General features: G+C 36.1%; 2 protein-coding genes across 6 annotated transcripts in view; one reads left to right on the top strand and one right to left on the bottom strand.

The window, feature by feature from the left end:
* Positions 1 to 5,584, top strand: part of LOC106165154 (papilin) — a 52,896-nt gene extending 47,312 nt beyond the window's left edge. For all 4 annotated transcript variants that reach the window (XM_013543288.2, XM_013543280.2, XM_013543258.2 and 1 more), the window contains 6 exons: positions 1,816 to 2,044; positions 2,435 to 2,595; positions 2,839 to 3,108; positions 3,595 to 3,746; positions 4,120 to 4,243; positions 4,544 to 5,584. In XM_013543288.2, coding sequence (XP_013398742.2) covers positions 1,816 to 2,044; positions 2,435 to 2,595; positions 2,839 to 3,108; positions 3,595 to 3,746; positions 4,120 to 4,243; positions 4,544 to 4,701 — 1,094 coding nt within the window. In that variant the 3' untranslated portion in view covers positions 4,702 to 5,584. The remainder of the gene's footprint in view (positions 1 to 1,815; positions 2,045 to 2,434; positions 2,596 to 2,838; positions 3,109 to 3,594; positions 3,747 to 4,119; positions 4,244 to 4,543) is intronic.
* Positions 5,585 to 6,539: 955 nt separating this feature from the next.
* On the bottom strand, positions 6,540 to 14,197 carry LOC106178025 (fatty acyl-CoA hydrolase precursor, medium chain). Of its 2 annotated transcripts, none has more exons than XM_013561018.3 (5): positions 13,746 to 14,197; positions 12,572 to 12,710; positions 9,600 to 9,768; positions 8,117 to 8,986; positions 6,540 to 7,450 (listed from the first exon to the last, which is right to left on the bottom strand). In XM_013561018.3, exons 1-5 carry the CDS (start codon positions 14,043 to 14,045, stop codon positions 7,201 to 7,203), a joined length of 1,728 nt encoding a protein of 575 aa, XP_013416472.3. In that variant the 5' UTR covers positions 14,046 to 14,197; the 3' UTR covers positions 6,540 to 7,200. The 2 variants fall into 2 exon arrangements, with proteins under 2 accessions (XP_013416472.3, XP_013416473.2); XM_013561019.2 differs by lacking the exon at positions 13,746 to 14,197 and adding an exon at positions 13,465 to 13,558.
* Positions 14,198 to 15,513: the final 1,316 nt, after the last annotated feature.

The following is a 15,513-nucleotide window of genomic DNA, read 5'->3' as shown; positions in this document are numbered from 1 at the left end:
TCAAGTTCGAAAATCAGCATGATCGGGCCATTATTGTAGAAGTTATGCTGTTTTTTCACTTTTCAGCATATATGCAACCCTGTTAACACATTTTAAGGAAAACTGATAGGCCTGTTGTCATGAAACTCACAGGAGTAATCAATCTTACTAAAACGCAGGTCAAGTTCGAAAATCGGGCCACTATTTTAGTAGTTATGCTCTTTTTTCACTATTTAGCATATATGCAACACTGTAAACACAATATAAGAAAAACAGATAGACCAATTGTCATTAAACTCACAGGAGTGGTCAATCTTACTAAAATGCAGGTTGAGTTTGAAAATTAGTATAATCGGGCCATTGTTTTAGAAGTCATGCTGTTTTTTCACATTTCCTCAAATTCAATTCTTAGGCATGTTAACAGTCTTATTATTTAATTAATAAGACACATAAAAGTGTTTGTTTGACATTTCCTGCATCTTTACAACATTGTTAGTTGATTATGTAGAAATGATGGTAAACTTGTTATCGTGTATTGTGTAATAAAGTGTCAAAAATGGAAATAAACTCATATCAGTCAGATTCAATCATTTACTATGTTCAGAATGTCAGAATGGAGGAAATTGGACATTTGACACAGTTCTATTGATCATATAAAAATGGCAGTAAACTGTTTATTTCATCTTATATTAAAAAAGTGTTAAAAATGGAAATAAACCCATTTCAGCACAGTGCTGTCTAGTTTACATTTTGGCATATTCAAGGTGTCACTTTGAAGTTCCATGGGCATGAAGACCTTTGCTAGTCACATTTTCTGAATATACATGATATTATTAAAAATTGATGATCATTATGCTGTTAAACATTATGTAATATTGCATCAAAATTTGAAAATAAACCTATTTTGGGCACTGCTCCCATGATGACCATTTAAGGAAAACCATGTCATTTACTGTTCTCAAACTTACAGAAAGAAACATGGGACTTAAATACAGTTTCAGTAGGCAATGCAATCTGTTTGGTAATTCTTTCTGCCGGTTAAACAGTTTTTTTGTGAAAGTTTAATTTTTCACATATTGGCATTTTCAAGGTGTGACTTTAAAGTTCCATGATCCTGAAGACTTTTGCTTGTCGCATTTACTGAATATCCATAATACCAATATTTTATTAATAACATTTGATTGTCATTATGCTGTTAAACATTATGTAATGTTGCATCAAAATTTGAAGAAACCCCTATTTTGTGCACTGCTCCTATGATGACCATTTAAGGGAAATCATGTCACTTACTGTTCTCAAACTTACAGGAAAGAAACATGGGTCTAAGTTCCACAGGCTTGAAGACCCATGCTAGTCACATTTTCTGAAAATCCATGATACCTTTATTTTATTATTAAAAATTGATTGTCATTATGCTGTTAACCATTATGTGATATTGCATCAGAATAGAAGAACACACAATTTTGGGTGCTGCTGCCATGAAAACCATTATGGGAAAACCATGTTACTTATGATCAAAAAAGAAATACAGGACTAAAATGCAGCCTGAGTTGGAAAAGCAGTCTAATTGACTTCTTTTTCTGGAAGTTATACATTTTCAGAGTGTGAACTTGAACTCCTATGGGGCTGAAGCCTTATGCTTGTTACACATTTTACTTACATTGGAATTACCTGTTGAGCATAATTAAAATTTGATGTTGAATTTGCAGTTTAACATAATGTACTTTTGCATCAGAATTGCCAGTACCCTATTTTGTTTTTTTCCTTCTTTTTGTCTGTACATTTGACAGCTTTACTGCCTTGTTAATCTATTATATTATACTATATATATTTCAGTGCCAACCACAGAGGCTCCAGAGTTAGGCTGTGAGACCAGTGATTATGGCTGCTGTCTAGACAATGAGACACCAGCCCAGGGGTACAGCCTGCAGGGGTGCCCAGAGGAGGCCCCCATCATACTGGATGTTGGGGATACAGAATACACAGTAGAGGCTGGAGGGTCAGTCACCCTGACCTGCACTGCCCAGGGATCTCCCATGCCACAGATCACCTGGTATAAAAACAGGTCAGTTTGGGTATCCAACATAATTTTTCAGTAGTTACTAGGTGATAGTTAAGCATTTGATTTGTTATTGATATTCATACAGTGGCACTGTGAAATTTCATATCAATTTTGGATTTTTACCTGACGTTTTAGTGGATGGTAACTTACAGCAGAGTGAAGACTGCATGTTATTCATTGAATATTTTTCATTCCATAAACACAATTAACCCCATCATTACAGACTACAACATCTAAGGGTAGAATATGAAACAATATGCAGTTAATGTGTACCATATATTACCATGAAAAGTTAATAAAATTGTAAATAAACATACGCCATGAGACGAATTTACTAAAAGCACAAAAAAAAAACACTTGATTCTGAGTTGAATTTTCTGTATTGTTTTGTAGATTCCCAATTGTCCCATATTTAATGAGGAGATACCGAGTCCTCCCAGATGGTTCTCTGGATATTACCAAGGCTAATGCCTCAGATTCTACAGGATTTATATGCAGAGCTTACAATGGTGTGGGACGCTCAGCTCTCAGAGACTATACTGTCACTGTCACAAGTATGTATATAAATGACTCAGGATCATCTTAAGCTGTAATTAAGTATGTGTCTTAAGATGTCTTAATATGAATTATTTAAAAGTGTATATTCTTGCAGATTTTTTAGATCTAGACTAATGCAGTTAGAATTATTTTTCTTTTAATTTCTTATTTTTTTATCATTTACTTATTTATTTTATTTATTGATGGATTTGGCAAAATGAATGCAGTTTTGTATACTTACTCCCATGCCAAAATCACAGTTCCAGTAACAATTGCTCCTGGACCCTCTGTGGTCATTGTGGAACCCCGAGCCTCTGTCTCATTGCTCTGTGAAGCATTTGGCAACCCCGCCCCCAATGTAACCTGGAGTAGGAGAGGAGAGGTTGTCATCAATGATGGCAGAATCAGTGTGGATGAGAACAACACTCTGACCATAGCAGATGCTTACCCTCAAGATGAAGGAGACTATTTGTGTACTGCTGACAATGGCATAAGTCTGGTTCAGAGGACTGTCACTTTGAGTTTAGAGCGTAAGTTTGCAACGAGAAGTCTAGGCTTTGATGAAAGATACACCTGTGATCAGAATACTAGATTTAACATATGAATTCTGAAAATGAACTTTGGGGATTCTTCACAAAAATACAAAGACTTACATCCATTCAAGTATCTTTTCCTGTCTCTGTGATAAAATAGTTTTGGCCCAAGCAGCAGAGACTTCCAAAACCTGTGTCCACTTCCCCGCCTACTGTTAACTGATATTGTGCTCCAAAGCTGCCAATTTGTTAGGTTATCAGGAAAATAGAGATCCAAATCTTTCATAAGACTGTTATTGATTTAATGAAAAAATTGATTGAATCCTATTCAAATTTAAGAAAATCCATTTGATTTTTGATCAAATGTTATGAAACAAGCTATCACAAGGACTTAAAATGATTGATTAGGTAAGATAATTGTTTTATTAATTTTGAAAGTATCCTGACTATGTCATCATATGTCGTATATTTGTCGACTTCCAGAGGATGTCTCTGTTCAAATTCTTGTGCACAATACCACATACACTGAGGATGACACTGTGAACATATCATGCCGAGCACTAGGCTATCCTGTCCCCAGGCTGGAGTGGCTCAAGGATGGGCAGGTGCTTCCTGAGGGAGACTTCCTATTAAGAGTAAGGAACAGTATTTTTGATTTTCGATTATTTTTCATAATTAGCAATTTAACACAAAACTCTTCTTTTTTCTTTCACTTTTTAATGATTGAACTTTTTGAGTACATGTGTAACTTTGTTATTTATTATTCCTGATTAACCTCTTTTAAATACATCATACAAATCAATTTTTATCTTTTTTTTTTTCTTATCAGTACAATTAAGTAATTTGCCACAAGTAATACAACTTACAAAATACAGTGGTACTCCTTACATAAACTGGCAACACACTGGATCACTAACTAATAGTTGTGTTATTTTATTATTTTTATTTTATTTATTTATTATTATTATTATTTTATTATTATTATTATTATTTTTTTTTTTTGATCAGGTTGACAGAGGAGATCTGTCCATTCTTCAAGCTATCCCCTCAGACAGTGGAAACTACACATGCAGAGCTTCCAACGATGTGCAGACTGTCACTGCCACCTCAACTATCACAGTCAAGCCAAAATGTGAGTGGAAATTTATTACATTACAATACATTTTAATTTAACTTATTCTCCTTTTGCAATGATAAGTGTTTTAGTATCATACTTTCTACATAACATGTTCTTCATGCAGTAAAACACAAAATTCCAGCATCGTGAAACTAGACAGCTAGCCTGTGCAGTATGTCTTAAAATCTGTAGAATGTATCTTTCTTATTAAATTCCACAACTTGCATTATTTTATCCCATGTAAGTCATCAAACCAAATGCAACATGTCATCCCACATATCTTTTGTTAAGAACGTATACACCATATCTTTTTAGTCATCCCTCCGCCCCCTGGTTGTTTGGACCAGCCATTCTACGCTGACTGCAGCCTCATTGTGGAGGCCAATCTATGTGATCACAAGTATTTCTCAAAGTTCTGTTGCCTCACTTGTCATCGTGCAGGTCTACTGCCACAGGAACGCTACAAGACATGACAGGAGAGTGGGGGAAGGAAGGCTCAGTAATTCAACAGTATTTGACAATTGTCATTTGTACATGTACAGTCCTGTAGAGTTTTTAAAGGTTTTACCAGGTTTCATTTTATTATAAACTTAAGAAATGGTGGAGTGAAAAGACAATTTGTAATGGTGTTTCAAACATGAATTATTTTAATAGTTTTTTTTAACTTTTTGGGGTTTGAATATAACACAGATGCCAATAATTCAATGTTTTTATATTGAGACCACTTAATTGTTTTATTCTGGTGCTCTGGCAATCCCTCAGTGTCATAGTAAATATTATAGTTACAGTGTCAAAGTTTATTATTTATTAGGTAGAAGACTTAAGACACTGTTTTGGAAGAAAAAAATATTATTTGGTTAACGAGCAGTATTTATCATTTAGATGAATTTATACAATGTGAAGAGGAAATGAGAATGATTTTATTACTAGGATTATCTTAGAATCACATTTTGGTCAGTTTTAATTTTTCTGTTTCTATTTTCATGTACTGAAGTATTTCGTGTATTTTACTAGTGGAAACAGCTCTGCTTTTCCTCATGCTGTCTCTTAATACAGAGTAATTTTTGAAGGAGTAGCAACTTTAGATTTACTACTAAATCCCAATTTCATTTACTTGTTTGTATTCTTTTACTATTATATATACATACAGTGAGTGAATGACCTATTTTTACTAAAAGTGATTTTCTTTCAAAATACTTAAACTTCACTTTATATGTATTTGTCAGTTTTTTATATGTCATATCATGTAGCAGATATTCCTCATACTGTTCTTAATGGGAAAAAACCTTTTAGAACTTAATTAATAATGTGTCAGATTAGAAAATTGATCATAAAAATGCCATCTTATAAAAAATACAGCGTTGTTTTTCTTCCATTACTATATTGCACATCATGGCCTCATGTAATTGACGTTTGGTAAATGAGGACAAGTGAATGACATCTTTCCCTAGAAGCATCCAATTTTAAAATAAATGTGGATTTTCCATCCATCATATCTTATTTTCGGGCACTAAAATCCGATACATTATCAGAATCATAATTCGATTTTTAATGAACGAGTGCATGTTATGAACACATCTGACTAAAGTCAACTTTTTGTACACTTTACAATCAAGTGGTGTACCTGACCTCGCAAACAATTTTTTGCATGTTTTGCCGAGAATGCTTTCAGGATGAGAAGTAGGCATTTTCACCTGTCATGAAAAACACTAAAATGTAAAGGAAGTCTGTTGTTTCAATCAGTCATCTGCTTATATGTAAGATGTCGGAGCATTTGGTGACCAGCCACTGTAGTTTTTAATAATTGTTCCAAATTTAATCATACAATATTTTGTTATTGTCTCTGACAGACACTATAACAATATTTATTGCATAAATTTCAACGAAGACATTTTTCTTTTCATCTCTTTTTATGGTGACTGCAAAATAAAGGATTTTTGTCAATTTTGATGCAATATCACATACTGTTTAAAAGCCTTATTCACCACTTATCTTAATAAAGTACCAGTAACATGCACATTCAGAAAATGTTAATAGCAAAGGGCTTCCAGGGGATTTCAGTCACACACTAGAATTCCCAAATGAAAATCTCACCAAAAAATTCAAAACCTTCAGAAAAACAATCCAATAAAGCAGCTATTCAAACTTGCCCTGTATTTATATATTGAACCATAAATCACTCCAACAAGTTGAAAGATAATTAGTCACAAGGTTTTCCAAATATTGTGTAAGCTGTGACAGCAGGGACATACCCAGGTGATGGCTGTATGTACTGACATGCTGTGACTAATATAACTCACAAAAACAGTGCTCAACAGGCTTTCTGAACTCATAATTTATTAGTAATTCAATGAAGATTAGCACAGTCTATTGCAAATAGGTAGAATTGATTAACACTGAGCTAAAATATGTGTCCCACAGTCTCCCACACAGTGCTTTAAAGATTTTATCACTGTTATGATGTATGTATTAAATCATACAGAGTGAATTTTGTTGTTCAACGTGCTACAGATTATTGAATGTAGCTCATTACATTTGACAATTTATTCACATGGGGAGTTAATATTTTTTGTTCAGTGTAAATAATATGAATACAGTTTAATCCACATCATATGAAAGTATCTGCAATTTTATGATAGTCCTATCAAGGAGATGTAGCCAAGATAATCACAGTTGATTAATCCTTATACAACTGAAAGCAAGATAATTTTTTCTTATAAGTAACATTCATTAAGGGATTCAGATAATAATTATAACTCGAACACCCCAAAAAATTACTGAAAATAGTTCAAATTCAGTTACCTAAATAGTAAATTAATAAATGAATCGGTAAACTGAGAGCACAAAAGGTTTTTTGCACAATTTGTCAAATTCTTTGTTACAAATTTCACTTTGCCAGTCTACCGCCATATGGGTCTCGATTGGTTTCAAATATCATGATTACATGATGGCAACAGCATCATTGAAACATCTCAAGAAAAAATGAGAGATGTCATATAACCGAAAAACATCGTGAGTAATGCTCTTGACCATAGGTAGTTGTGGGTATATGAGGCAGAGCTGATTTCACCGCTGAGAATTCCCGGGACGGTCACCTGCCACAGTGTCATGCGCTTTGAAAGGACATCGTTCTTAGCAGCAATATTTCGAGATAGCTCCAAATATGCCTTTCCATCCTTTGTGTAGCCTGGCCATTGTACAAGATCGGGCGAGTTTGGATTCCTGGAAAATAAATCAAGTGTCAGTTAAGATTAACATCTTTAGAATGACTTTTAAATACCTAATATATATTTAGTATTTTTTTTCAAATTTTGAATGTTACATGTTAAATGTTTAATGTTATAGATTCCTGTGTAAGAAAATGTGTGTCATTTAATTCATATATCGTTCTCAACTTATCTTACATGCTAGGGAAATCAGGATTTTGCTGAGGGAGAGACATAAAATAAAATTTAATCGGGAGACAAGGACAATTTAAGCAGTCTGTTGCTATGGAATTGGACGAATTGCATGTTGTTTGTCTCATTTTGATCCTTATTTACCTTTTTGGGGAGGGGAAGGGGGGGTACCTCTGAAGTAATGGGGGGGGGGCTTTCAATGGATCTGCCATTTCGTACATCTTAAAGAATAGTTGTTATTTTTATCATGCAAGAAAATGTTATTTCATATACAAGGCTTCTTTGAAAGTGAACCCAGCACAGCTAAACCGTAAGTCTAACTGTTGCATGGCACCAAAAACCTTTTCGGTAAGCAAAGGGAATAAGATTTTTGAGATGCGACGTGCCAATGTCATCTCTTCGTCTGGTGCCGTCAGTGGGACTATATGCATTTTTAGTAGGACCAGTTTTAAATGATTGCATTTTGAATACAATGTTTTCACAAACGTACCCAGTTTTTGCAAAGTTTGTCCAGTATCTGATAACGTTAACGGACAAGGCCTTGTCAGCAGTCGTCGCTATGCCTCCAGGTGTGATTAGACCCAATATATACTCTCCCTGCAAGTATCCGAGGTCATCTGCATGGGAAGCACCATCGAACCACGTAGGGGCAGGGATAATGTGTGAAAAGTCAGGTTTAACAGTCATGTACCAAAGATAAGTGGAGGCATTTGACGACATGTGGTTATTGGACAATTCAACAGTGCCAGAAGCAAAATTTGTATCAGTCAGGAGGTCCAGATAGCTCTTGGCTGTGTCTATATTTGAGGCTGTAGTGTCGTAATATACCTCTTTAATCTTCTCCTCTAAAGCTTCGGCGTGAGGTGTTGAAATAAAAAATGCTGTGAAAAGAATAGCTCTCTCCAGGAACTCTAGTGAGAGACCATTTTCAACATTATTTGTAAGCATGGCAGTTCCGTCGCCATCAAGAAACCCTGCCATAAAATCCAACGACTGGAATTGTGTAAAAGCCTTCGACGACGAATCATTAAGAATCTCCCTTGCTGATTTGGTAAACATGTCGCCATCTACAACAGGTCCAAAGGAACCCTTTGCTTCACCAACAGCAGCGGCACCAGCATCTAATATCTCTGTTGCAGTCTTGTTTTGCGTACACAAAGAAAGACTGGCCGAGGTACTGGAGCAGCCTAAATTAGTTGCAACGGCCTCTGCCAGAACTGTGGGAGTGATCGACCAGGCCCAGGCGCTGAGAAGGGTCCCGCTCTGAACTATCACCCGGCTAAAGAGCCCGCTACTAGCTGTGGTCAATGCCAATTGGGTGACGCTCGAAGCTCCAGCTGATTCACCGAATATGGTCACTCTGAAGTAGTGAAAAAATTAATAAAATGGTTAATAAAAATAATGTATCACAAAATGCCGTTTTGTTTTTATGATTTATCTATGTAAAAAGGGAAAATTGGTAATAGAAATTACAGAAAATGTATTTGATAAATTGTTGTGTAAGATGAAATCTTTCGAATACCCATTAGAGCAAAAATGAAAAATTAACTATAAAGTGTAAACCACTTAAAGGGATAATAACACTTCGTAAAAGATCTATATTTCACAATAAAAACATTGTGAATAACTCTTAGAAATATAATATATTCTGTTTTACCACAAAAACGGCAGTTATAGCTATTATTCTGATATGTGAGCTTGTCTTTAGACCACGTGACCTCCACTGATGGCTATACTCTGTTATAATCTCTTAAGAGATTTTAACAAAAAACTTTTTAGAAAAAAAACCAGGGACTAACTTTGAATGTAAAAATGGATTCATTAACCATTGGTAAGTATGGGAAAATTGTTGTTTACTCCAGGAAAATTCATTTTTTTGCCGAAACGAAGAGTTATTATCCCTTTAAACGCTTTGCTTCTCAACTCTTAGATTTTACCAAACAGTTGAAAATAAATAATTAAATCACGCTCACTGGTTGGGATCTCCTCCAAAATGGGCGATGTTGTCTCTCACCCACTTGAGTCCCTCTATCTGATCCCATAATCCCACATTGCCGGGGGCATTGGCATCACCAGAATACAGGAAACCAAACACTCCAAGGCGATAATTCACCGATACCACTATGACGTCGCCACGGAGAGCTAAAAATATGAGATATGCCAAACCAAATTTCCAAAATAAGTGTTGGATAAGTATGACATTCACTGCTATTGATGACTTTTGTTATGTTAGCGCAGCTTGTATATCAAAAATCATCAATAGCGCATGGATTTCGTGTTAGTTTTGGATGTGACCCTGAGCCAAAACCTGCCCACATCAGACCCAGATGCATCTTTTTTTCCCCAAAATACTTCCCATTGCCTCTTTTCCTTTCATAAAACGGATTATTATTGCTTTGAAATCATTAACTTAAGCGATAAATTTACAACTGATCTGAAGAAAATGGCCTATACCTGCATGCACCAATAAAGAGAATAAATGCAAAAGGTTGTCATATGTACAATGATGCACAAAATAGGTTATTTTGTCAATTTTAATGCAAAATTTAATTATGTGCAACAGGTAACACAAATATTAAGAATATCTAACAAGCATAGAGCGTCAAGCTCAGAAGAGTTAAAATCCACACACTAAAAATGCCAGAATGAGAAAAATTAAAATTTCACAAAAAATGCATAAATTCAAGAAAAATAATCCTATCAAGCTGTTTTTCCAATTTGAGCTGTATGCCATTCCTAAGAATCATGCTTATAAGTTCCAAAATAATAAGTAAGACAGTTTTCCTTCCAGAGTGTGTGTATTTTGTGTATATTAAGCAGTTCTGTAAGTTTGAAGACAAAAAGTAAAATGGAATTCCTCCTTATCTCTGAAAGTGCACGGCGACGACGGCGACGAATGACGCAAGTGACGGCTATAAAGTAAAATTACTAAATGATCGATTTCTTTGGCATGAAAGTAGGTCACAATAAATGGGTCTCAAAACCCGAGTTGTTTTTGCACGATTTCTTACAACTTACCTGTTAATTTTCTATAAATGATCATAAACTAAGTTTGAATCTATCATTATGCACCAAAATGGAAAAGAAAATCCCAAGATTGAGAAATCAGAAATTGGTTTGAAACACCAGGTAGAAGACGTGACACATCGTGTTCAATCTACCTGTCGAAGTACAGTAGCGGCAAAGTGACCGGCGTATTCCGAGGGTTTAGTGTTTCGAGGGTCCGATATCCCGAAGATTGTAGGAGCCAAGTTCAAAAATCGACCGCTGTTCCGAGGGTTCGATATTCCAAAGGTTAGAGGGCCCGGTATTCCGAATTATCTTTAATCCGAGGGTCTGCTGTTCCGAAATAGGATAGCTGCGTAAAAACGCAGTGGTATTAGAAAACATTTATATTAGAAAGGAAGGCCACGTAATTCTTTAATAGTCTCTCAATGACATTCATTGACATTGAGAGACTATTAAAGGATTACGCGGTCTTCCTTTCATGTAGGTCCGCAATATTTAGGTCTCGGCCTTGCTAGACCTCGGCTCTCTTACTTGCATGTGCAGAGAGGCGCTTTTAAATGTTATTTCGCAACGTGCGCGTTAGTTTATCGGGTATATAGAGCAAATTCTTGATAGCAGTATATGCAGCGTACGTTTAATTCCCGACGCCGCTATAAAATCTCTAAAAAATTATAAAATCGGATTTATTAATTTTCACATGCTTACGTAGAGCAACCCCCCCCCCCCCCCCAACATACGTTTAAATGTTTTATGTAATTTATAAACTGAAATAAAATTGAAAGAAACCCACTTTGATCAGAATATCTTGGCACTGGTTATAGCCAAGCGATATACCTTTCCGATGTTAAAACAAAATCGTGTATTTTGATGATGTTATATGCAGAAATAAGATTTTAATTTGTAAAATCATGTGGTAGCAAATGGTTAGGAAGAGAAACCCATAGTTTAAAGGAGTTCAAATCTGTAACAGCGGAGTAACTTCATCAGATATCTAACATGATGACAGTTAAATAAATTATTAATTAAATCAATTTGACGGTATTCAAGCATGAGTGTAAATTAACTCACACTTCTTTATATTCATATATGTCTTGTAAGTTCATAGCTATGGTATACAGAGGCGGATTCAGAGATATTTTCTGACAGTCTTCCAAATTATCGTTGTTGATCCATCCTCCATTTTTGACCGTCTTCCGACAGAAAAAAAATATATATGTAAACTTTAAAATCTGACCGTCTTCCGGAAGAACCAGAAGACTGTCTCTATCCGACCCCGGTATATTACAACTTCATGATAAAGGCGACTTCATTGGTTAAGAAAAGGGGCCGACGACTTCGCGTTATTTACCACCTCATGGGACTTTAGCATCAGAACATTAGATGCAATGAAAAATATAATTCAACCGACGTGATTCATGTAGTTTTGTGAAAGATCTCCACTCGCGCTTTTTTATTAGTACGTAGAGATTATTTAAAAAACCCAAAAGTTTAAGTAAAAAACAGGGACTGGCTTTGAATGTCGGAACGTGCAGATTTATATGGTGAGTTTGAAAAAATTGTCGTTTACTCCAGGAAAATCCTTTTTTTTGCCAAAATGAACAGTTGTTAGCCCTTTTTGCAACTTGTCACGAAGCCTGTGCGATATCTAACGTCTCAGAAAATGGCTAGAATGTTCATTTTAAATAGCGCTATAAATTTCTTGTCTTGTTTGCTGCAGATCATTATTCTTTGTTGTTTGATGCATTTGTAATATTTCAGCCATTAATAAAATCTTGAATTCAGTTACATCGTACTTGTGGCGTTTTGTTACCTATGATCTGCGAATATGCATACATGCAGTAAGGCTCAAAGATAGTACTGCAGAGAAAGAGAGAGAGAAAGGGGGGGCAAAAATAAAAAGTCTATTTTATTAAATGAAATACCATATGCTACTAACCCAGCTCATCGAAAGTGTATGAAAAAGAACCACCGTAATAATAGCTGCCACCGTGAATAAAGTACATCACTGCCTTTTTTGTGCTGTTGTCTAGCATCCCTGGCAAATACACATTCAATGTTAAACAGTCTTCGGATAACTGAAATAAAATGAAAAATAAAGAATAGATATTAAAAGCAATAGATATTAAAACATACTAGTGACTATCGGTTGTGGGGCGGTTGTACGGCAAAGTGGTTTAAGTTCGTTGGAAAGTAATGCACACACAACCAAACCAGAAAACGTCAAACTTTTCAACATTAAGACCAACACATATCCCGACTTGTGCCCATACGTCACGATCTGTGACTACCGAGTCGTATTCGATTCTCTAACCACCAAGGCAAGTAAAATAAAATCAAAGATAATTTCTCTTAAACTATGTAAAGATTTTACCTCAATGAATGGACTTAAGCGACAATGTCGACCTGTAAAATGAGTAATTTGACGAAATAACACAGCGTGTTTTTCACGCCTTCCATCTTGCATTTAGTAATTGTGATACATGTACTCCAGCACTCTCCACCACATTTTGTGATATATTTCTCAATTTAGTAAGAACTCATAACTCTACTATCCGTGCATCGTTGCCACTGGTAGTGATCTCCACTCCTCTGATACGAGTGAATATGCGAAAGAAATCTCATTTACCCCTGCGTCTAGTATGGTCTTTCTATCCTGTGCCTTGATGTGCTCTAAATTCGGAAAAAAATGTGGCATTGCGTAGGCTACGTGTCGCTGTACATAGAGATACATAGATACACATGTACATGTATGTCATTCGTGTTGTATTACAGAGAGTAAGAAAGCCGGTGTGTTAAAATAGAAAAAAATAGATTAAATGAAATACATACAAATACATTTCTCCAGAGTGACATTTGCACCAAGGTGGCTTCCTACTTGGCGTTGGACCGCCACACCACTGATTTTTATCTCTGGAAACTTTTAGCCACTACTTGCTTATTATCTTTTAGTATATACGAGCCTGGCTAGAAATAAAACAACTCAATCTGGCGAGAGAGAATATATTTAAGGTCCTTTCATATTTAATCTGTTGATTGCAGGAATCCTTGGACATTTCTCAAATTTCTACGTGTGTCATTCACATTGTTACAATTTCATGATAACTACTCACCGGAACAATTAACTTGACATAGGGACTTTTCTCTTGGACACACCCACTGCCAAACCACGAGGCATTGCGAACTCCCGTCCAGTTTTCCGCTGGCTCCGGCTTTGCAAACCTCAGGTTCCCCACAGGAGGCTTAGCGTAGGGAATCCCGTAGAAGACATCCCAAGTTAATCCCTCGACGGTCCTTCTCACACCCTCTAGAACTCCATTGTTGACGGTGACTTGGGTCTGGGCGTCAACTGTCAACACTAGCAAACACAACATTGTTGTAGTGCAAAAAGGAAAGCGAGTGCTGGAATCCATTTTGCCTTTTTCTTTGAAGCAGACTGTTCGACCTCGGGGTACAACACGAAACAGGCGAAATGATATTGGTGTGTCTCGTGCAGCATACTCCGGACCCGCCGATGCCTCGGGCTGTAAACTGTCACCGAACACTGACCGGAGAACTTCTCGCACCAGTGCACGTAGGCCTACAAATACCTTTTCAAGACGGCCTGTACAAACACCTCGTTCACCTTAAAAGGATAACAACTGTTCATTGTGACCAAAAAATTAATTTTCCTATGATAACGTCGTTGAGTTCGATGGTGATTATAAAGATGTCTGTGTCAATGCAAATTATACTGCCATGATGCTCTGGACAATGAAACGCCTTTTGACATAGGATTTTGCATATCCCCCTTAACAGTGCACATCATGAAAAATCTCTCCAACCTCACTTTTATTCCAACTATAATAATAATAATAATAATAATAATAATAATAATAATAATAATAATAATAATAATAATAATTGTTGTTGTTGATTTATTTTTAGTGGGTTTTTAGGCTCTATTGATTTTTTTTTTTTTTGCAAATTCTAAAAAAGCTTTTAAGTTATTTTGATAGGGCCTATCTTTTAGATAATAAGAAAGTACAGCAAAATAATTGAAAATCCCGTGTATCAACAGTGGCGAATTTAGAGGGGGGTTCAGGGGGGTCCTGACCCCCCCCCCCCCTTCGGTTTCTGAAAAATATATCACACCAATATTCCCCTCTTGAAATTAGAATTTTGACTAGTTGGATCATAGCTCTAAACCATACCAAATGGCACCATTCGCCTTCTAAAAGATCAAAAATTTTCGGGGCCCTTCAGCGGACCCCGAACCCCACGCCAAGAAGGGGGGGGGGTTGGCTTTGCATCCGCGGACCCCCTTCAAATAATCTTGGATCCGCCCCTGTATTACTGGGGGCGTCTCGATAGTCCGAAGGTTCATTGGTCCGAAGGTTCATTGGTCCGAAAAGTGGTAACATTTTCATCGATTTTTTAATCAAGGGTTCATTGGTCCGAAGGTTCTATAGTGAACATTCGGACCAATGAACCTTCGAACTATTGAACCTTCGGACTATCGCTACGGCCCCCTGCATTCATTATTAGCCGATACTAGTATTGTCATATGTGTAAGGGCGTACATTGCTAGAAAATAACCATCCACAGCCTTATAAGACACTTAATTTAGTTGCTCTAGTTGTTTTATTTTTCACATGTAGGTTCTTTAATCTATGTCAATTTTCCTTAGGGGTTATTTGGTAGTTTGATGTTTTTCTGTTGTAACACAGGGGCGGATTTAGGCCGTCTTCTGGATCTTCCAGAAGACGGTCAGATTTTCAAGTTTTCATTTAAAGGTATCTTATTTTTTCTGTTGGAAGACGGTCAAAATTGGAGGATAGATCAATAAATATAATTTGGAAGACTGTCAGAAAATAGCTCTGGATCCGCCCCTGTAACAGG

The sequence above is a fragment of the Lingula anatina genome, chromosome 2 (genome assembly GCF_051362555.1).
Source record: "Lingula anatina isolate TDL-2025a chromosome 2, LinAna3.0, whole genome shotgun sequence".
NCBI classification, from domain to species: Eukaryota; Metazoa; Brachiopoda; class Lingulata; order Lingulida; family Lingulidae; genus Lingula; species Lingula anatina.
This window is presented reverse-complemented; position numbering and strand designations above follow the sequence as displayed.